The 6,838-nt window shown below is 43.4% G+C and overlaps 1 protein-coding gene across 1 annotated transcript in view; it reads right to left on the bottom strand.

Annotated features, from left to right (window-relative positions):
* DUT (deoxyuridine triphosphatase) overlaps positions 1 to 5,874 on the bottom strand; it is a gene marked incomplete at its 3' end in the record, with an annotated part of 12,466 nt that extends 6,592 nt beyond the window's left edge. The window contains exons 1-4 of the mRNA XM_008592917.1: positions 5,759 to 5,874; positions 4,589 to 4,727; positions 2,231 to 2,322; positions 630 to 674 (exon numbers count right to left, since the gene is read on the bottom strand). Coding sequence (XP_008591139.1) covers positions 630 to 674; positions 2,231 to 2,322; positions 4,589 to 4,727; positions 5,759 to 5,783 — 301 coding nt within the window. The remainder of the gene's footprint in view (positions 1 to 629; positions 675 to 2,230; positions 2,323 to 4,588; positions 4,728 to 5,758) is intronic.
* Between the last annotated feature and the right edge of the window lie 964 nt (positions 5,875 to 6,838).

Genomic DNA, 6,838 nt, shown 5'->3' with positions numbered 1-6,838 from the left:
TTAACATTGGGAGACATGAATAAGGCTTTGTTATAAAGAAAATGGGTGCCACTAAGGACTTTCTTGGCAAGAAATTCAGAGATAGGAAGCACAGTGTTTCCCTTCTGACTTTAGGGAAAGATTCTCTTGTTATGTTTTGCCAAGCATAGATGGCTCTCTTAAGGAGGTAAGAAAATTCTTACAAGGTAGACCTACATTTTCTAGAAATTTAAAATAATTATTACTTAATTATTAAGCAAACTATGATTCCTTAAAATAATGACATAAAAGCTTTTCCTCCCCTTATCAAAATAAGCTTTCCTCTAAGAATAGTCATTCTTGAACTAAATGCAGATTATCCCTTCACCAAGGCAAAAAACCCATCTGTCAGTGCCAATTTAGCCTATTAGTAAAATAACGTGCTTTACATAATGGTCATTTAAAAATTAGACATTATCAAACTGTATTTGAAACTATATCATAATTGTTTATTACTTCAGACATGGACATTTCTAAAGAGGCAAGACACACAAAAAATCATTGCCTTTTCTTGAAAATAAAAATAAAATCTGTTATTTGAATACTACCTTTTAAGAAAGACAAAGTAAATACTTAAAAACATTTACAGAATAAAAAAGTAAATATATTACCTCCTACATCTATGAAGTGTTTGGCAGCCAAGCCAGAACGTGGAGCTAAAAAACAAAAAAGGAGACATTGGCTATTTTATGGGACAGAGGCAATATTGGATGTAACTGATGTAATTTAAGCATATCACTCTCCTATAACACCTATATCTTCAACTTAACTTTAGCAGATGGTTCTGTACTAAAGAACATATTTATCATACTATATTATCAAAGTTAGAAAGACTAGTTTAGAAAAATTTGACAAGGTTTTAACTTAAAACCAACTTAAGTAACTCTCACAAAACTTCAGTCAATTGAGGATTTGTATTACTGTAGACATGGGACATGGAATGCTGGAATGAACTGAAGGTGAGCAAATGGAAACAAACATAGATTGCTCTTTCAAGAAGTTTGGCCACAAAGGGGAAGAGGGAGAGAGCGAGAGAGGAGAGAGGAACAAACTTAACCAAACAGTAGCAGAGCTCAGCCTAAAACTTGGGATGCCCACACGTGATTCAGATGCCAAAAGACATGCCTGTATGAAACACATTAACCATAATAAGAAAAAAAATGCAAAAATTCAATTCCAGTATGCTTTTAGACTTAAAATGAAAAACTTAAAAGCTAAGTTTACACCTTATCCTTACTGATTTAATCATCAGGCCTATCATTAACTATCCTAACTTTTAGTATTTTATTTCAGAATAATTTAAATCGGGCACTTTGTCAATAAATGTTGCTTCTTCCTGCCTTGATATTTATTTCACTCCATTTCCTGACCTTCCCCCATAGAACTTTAAAAATGCAGTCAATGCTGTCAAAAAGAGATAAGGATCTTGCTCTTCCTTTAAGGGCTAGAGTATTAGCAGTTTTCCCACTTGTGACTAATAAGATAGTGCTACTCTGGCTTCTTTCCCAGGACGATGGGGGGCACAGTTCCATATGCCCATTTATGTTTACTCTGAAGTTAGTCAAAAAGTATTTATGCTCTTGAAAAGAAGTTTTGAACTCTCTCGCTAGTGACAACTGACTTGCTCCAGTAAAATCAGTAAATCCGTAAAAAACCAGTTGACACACACACCATTTTGTCCTATCTCCTCCCAGTATGATGCATTTCTCTTTAGAACACTAAAGACTTTGTATCCCTTACTACAACACCATGGGAGGATAGAAAAGGGTAAGTGGAACCAAAAGGGGTCAGAAGTTTTACTATCATAATATAAAATGCCATGTGCCATCATTCTAAGCCCCTCTCTATTTTCTATGCAACAAATATTACATTCTCATGACTGTCTTCACAAAGTAATCTGATCTCATATGCAATCTAATCCCCGAAGGAAAAATTGACAGTAGCATCAGAAAAAGCTCCAGCTAAAAAAATCACCTAAATTTTCAGTTCTTCTCACAGTGAGGAGGCAGAAATAAAAAGGCAAAAAAGACAGACACAAAAGCAGATATATAAATGGAGGTTTTCAAATGGCTATATTTACTATCACAGATGGCACTTCTTTATTTTAGGACACAGTGCAAACAAATCCCTTCACTTACTATCCCAAGTGAAACTAATTTGAAAGAACATATAAAAGAGCAAGACACAGTTACCTGTTCCTTAAATCACTTACCTACTCTTCCATAACACCCAGAAGGAAGCGCTATCTGAATGTCCGTTTTCACAAGGGCTTTCTCCATAGGTGGTATTGTATATTCATAGGCACTAAGATGATATTAAAAGAAAATAACTGGCATTTATTGATAATATTGTTTTTACATTTTCTTACCTTGTGACCAAGCATATCGAATTGCTTTAAACGTATTTCATAAAATATCTCACATACCCTTGGTTTCTATAACCAATCTTGCTAAGATGAATTTGCAATTCATCTAAAAAAAATTTATAAAGAAAGTAGAAGTAGCTATTTTCCTTCAGTTTATTATTAAAGAGGACAGCTTTAGATAAAATAATTCTCAGTAAATTTTTTTGGCGGAGGGAAGGGATGTCAACATCGTAAAACGATTTTGCCCCTGAGCAAAACTTTGTTGGGATATAGAGATAATATTAGCATGAGGAGGATGAAAGATAGATTTTTAAAAGGTATGTTTCACTAACACAATATGAAAAGAGGAAAATGAAGAACCAAGAAAAAAGAGCAAGTAACAGCTAATAATAGCTAACAATGATTAATCTGCTACTATGTGCCAAGCACAGTTCTAAATGATTCCGATACATATTAATTCGTTTTATTTTCATAACAATTCTCTATATGATTAGGAAAAAAATCTGCAGGAGAAAATGGATGGACAAAACAAAGGGATGGGGGTGAAGGTAAAACTGTGTTGCATCTGATATGCTTGGCTTGGTAGTTTACCAAAACACTTATCAAGCTATGGCCATGAACTTCACTTGGCTGAGGGAGACGGCTGATCACTGTCAACAGTCTCTGGAGGTGGACATTGCTGAGGAATTGATTCTCTAAGATCCACCTGGCAAATGCTGCTACTATCCTCCTTGATAGACACTTAAAATTCTACAACGAGCAGAACTGGAAGTTACTGGGCCGGCCCGTGGCTCACTCGGGAGAGTGTGGTGCTGGTAATGCCAAGGCCACGGGTTCGGATCCCTATATAGGGATGGCCGGTTGCTCACTGGGTGAGCGTGTTGCTGACAACACCAAGCCAAGGGTTAAGATCCCCTAACCGGTCATCTTTAAGAAAAAAAAATAAAAAATAACTGGAAGTTACTTTGGAGACCTTAAGTAAGTCTGGTAAAGCAGTACTATATTTCCACTTTTTTCATTGGAATTTTCTCTTTAAATAGTTAAGCTGTAATTTATTAAAGAGATCAGTTATTCTCATGTCAATTTCAGTACATAGAAAATCACCTGTGTTTATCTGGAGGATGTTTAAAGTATCTAAAACAAAAGTCTCCCCTAGGACTCATGACAGTGCCCTGACATATACTTGGGAAGGGCCTAACCTAAACTACATTGCTCAACTTTTTCCCTTTAGATTGAGAAACTGTACTATATCCCTTTTGGCTACAACAGTCTATATCTCACTTTTCTTTTTTTCTTTTCTGTTTCTATCATCACACACTCTTTTCTCCCCTTCTCCTGTATGACTTAGAACAGTAGTTCTCACATTTGAATTAACTGTGATGCTTTAAAATAAATCCTAATGTGTGGGGTTTAGTCATATAAAAAACACTTGCTCCCTTTGAGCATCATTTTTCACCTACCTTAATGGATCTAAGAACTGGGCACAGGAGTCAAATGAAAAAAAAAAACCCCACCAAATTCAAGGTAAAAATTTCTATTACATTCAAGCCCTTGGGCAAATCAATTCACGAACTCCCTCATCTGTAAAACGTAACACTTGTCTACTTCAGGATTGTTGTGAGGATTAAAATAGCAAATGGATAAGGTTTCAGTACAGGTAAAGAGTTCTGTACAAATGAAAGGGTGGTAGTATTACTGGAATCTCTGCTTTTCATCTTCTGACGCTTTCTGGAATTCCCGGTTCTAGGGCCGAATGGGTGTATAGAGAACTAACCCTTTTAGGCAGAAGCAGCCTTCATTAATCCTCCTTAGATACTGTCATACTTCCACCTTGGCTTTTCTTTCTGTTGAGCACAGCATTACCCTCAGGCCACTGCTTGAAGGCTCCTTGAGCCTTATTCATCTCTACCTTCCACTTGAAAAGGGTACAACAAACTCAGCAAAATAACGACTTGGTAAACATCTTATAGACCTTTATTTACCATTCTGCATGTTTTGCCCAAATCCCTATTGAATTTATGCTAAAAAAAAAAAAAAAAAAAGCTAAGAACCTCGACATAAAAAAGGCAGCATAAAAACTGTATATATACAGTCTCAGGGAACGCTTCTAGCTGTGGCCACAGATGGTCTGAATATAAGCTAACACGCCCTCGAGCCCTAAAACTCGGAAAAGGGGCTCGCCCGGGCTCGGAGGTCCCCACTCACCTGTACAGGTCATAGCCCGCGGCCCGCGCCGACCCCCGGGTCGGGGCCGTGGCGTGTTCCGAGAGCCGGGCAAAGCGGAGCCTTATGCCGCCCTCCTCCGCAGGCCGAGCCCGCTTGCTGGGGGAGATGACGGGGGTCTCTTCAGAGCAGGGCATGGCAGAGCGAGGACGCGAGAGGAGACAGTCGCCGGAACAAGAGAGCGCGGAATGAAGCGCGCGCAGAGAACACACCGAGATTTAAATTTCCCGCCAACTCCTCCCCGCCGGGCCCCGGGCCCCCTGCCCCCTGGACGAGCCCACAGTTCTGGCTAAGAGGGGAGGCGGGATTCAAATTTGGTGCTGGAAACCCTTCTCGGAAAGCAGGTTTGGAATCGGAAACTACTGAGCCTTTTCAACTTTTTAAACTTTGCAAACTCAACGCAGGGGGCCAAAGTAGGGGGCAGCTTCGGTGGCCTCGCACCCACACAATAGAAAGCCCCCGACCCCATCAAGCGGCCCATATGGACTCGCTCCTGCGCCGGGAGCCGGAGGGCTTCCTGCGGCGCTGCAGGTTCCCCTCGCCTCCGCTCTCCTCCCAGGACCCGGGCCGGGCGGGCCTCTAGCATCCCACGCCTTAGCGTGCCCCTCCGGCTTGGGCCCCCGACTTTCGTGGCTCCGCGGCAGCCTCGGCTCAGTGGGCTAGTGCTGGAGAACGGTCGGAGCATCCTGAGCGGTGCGGTTCCCCGCGGGGCGTGGCCGAGGAGCGGGCCTGTCAGGGAGAGTCCCGCGGCCCCGGCCCTGGCCCCCGGCCGTGCGCTTCGCGCGTCATTAAACACTAAGCGGAGCAAAGACGGAAGGAAGTAGTAGCGGAACGCGGGGCAAGGGCGGACGGGAGTCATTTCTCCGCGGTCTGGGCTGGTTGGCTCGTCAGCACCCCCGGACGCACGCCGCGCAGTGACCTCGGAAGCAGTCGCCGCCGCCGCCGTCTGACTGGGGGCGCACGGAGGCGGCGCGTAGGCCGCCCTGGGCCGGCGCAGGCCCTGTGTCCCCGGGAGCCCGGCGCCCTCGGCGTCTGGCATATTTCTGCCTCCCCCACTGCAGTTGCCTCCCGCCCTCGCCCCTCATTATCTTCTCGATCCCCATTTTCTGAGAGTGTCCGTCAGGCCCGGGCTCTGCTCCTCGGCTGATTTACCAGGGGTGGCGCCGCCCGTGGCCATGACTTTCCAGGCTCAGATCTCAGGGGCCTTCAAAGCGGTGGAAGCGCATCACGGTGGCGGTAACAGTCGCTGCGCCCCGCGCCGCTCCCTAGGCTGTGGGCAAGACAGCGTGCTCGGTTTCCTTACGGCACCGAGAATGCAAGACATACGTTGTTTATTCTTAAAGGAGGGGGAGGGGGTCGTCAGGATAACCGCAGGGATGCCTGAGTTAAAATCCTGGCGCTAAGGATGACGACACCGGAAGCACACGGGGGGGGGGGAACCCTATGGTCAGGATTCGAACGAAGATCCTGGGCCACGGTGGTGTAACGTACAGCGAGAATGAATAACTTTCTTAGGGGATTATGAATTGATTTTTCTTGGATGCAAGTATCGCCAATTATCTCCGGAACTGACGCAAAAGATCTCAAAACGAAATTGTAATGAGCTTTTATTTTCAAAATGCGTAGAAGCTATAGAGCAGTTTTAGAGGAGTGACAAGGAAAAATGTTAGGGTGGTGTTGAAGTTTTCAGAGTTCTTTGCTGGGCCTTTTCTTACAGGCCTCGCATTTCTATCTTCACTGGCTATTCCTCATAGATGTTGGAATTCGTCTGGATGAGGTGGTGGGATGTACTCTTTACATACTCTAAGCGTGGCTTCAAATATCTATACCCTGAAGACTCCCCAAATTTATACCTGTAGCAATATGATCTGAGCCCTGCCACTTTTCTAACCTCATCCTGAGCAATCAACCCGCTCATCTCTGGTACTTCTGGCCACACTGGCTTTTTGACAGTTTGTAGGCCTGCCAGACTTTTCTGCCTCAGTTTTCGATCCCTATCTTTCAAATTGTAGTTAATCTCAGAAGACTTCCCTGACAAACAACTGAAGTGGCTGCCCTGTCTTCCCCTTACCACTATTTTATATCACAGTAGTTAGGGTTTTTTTCTATTCACACCACTTGTTACTACAATCTGTACTTCTTTGTATTTATTTTTAATAGATCTGCTACATAACCCGCGCCGCTTTAGAGAAGCCCAGGTACAAAATGGTGCTGCCCACCTCCTCCCCTCCC

Source organism: Galeopterus variegatus, unplaced genomic scaffold, assembly GCF_000696425.1.
Source record: "Galeopterus variegatus unplaced genomic scaffold, G_variegatus-3.0.2 Scaffold8463, whole genome shotgun sequence".
In the NCBI taxonomy this organism is placed as follows: domain Eukaryota; kingdom Metazoa; phylum Chordata; class Mammalia; order Dermoptera; family Cynocephalidae; genus Galeopterus; species Galeopterus variegatus.
This window is presented reverse-complemented; position numbering and strand designations above follow the sequence as displayed.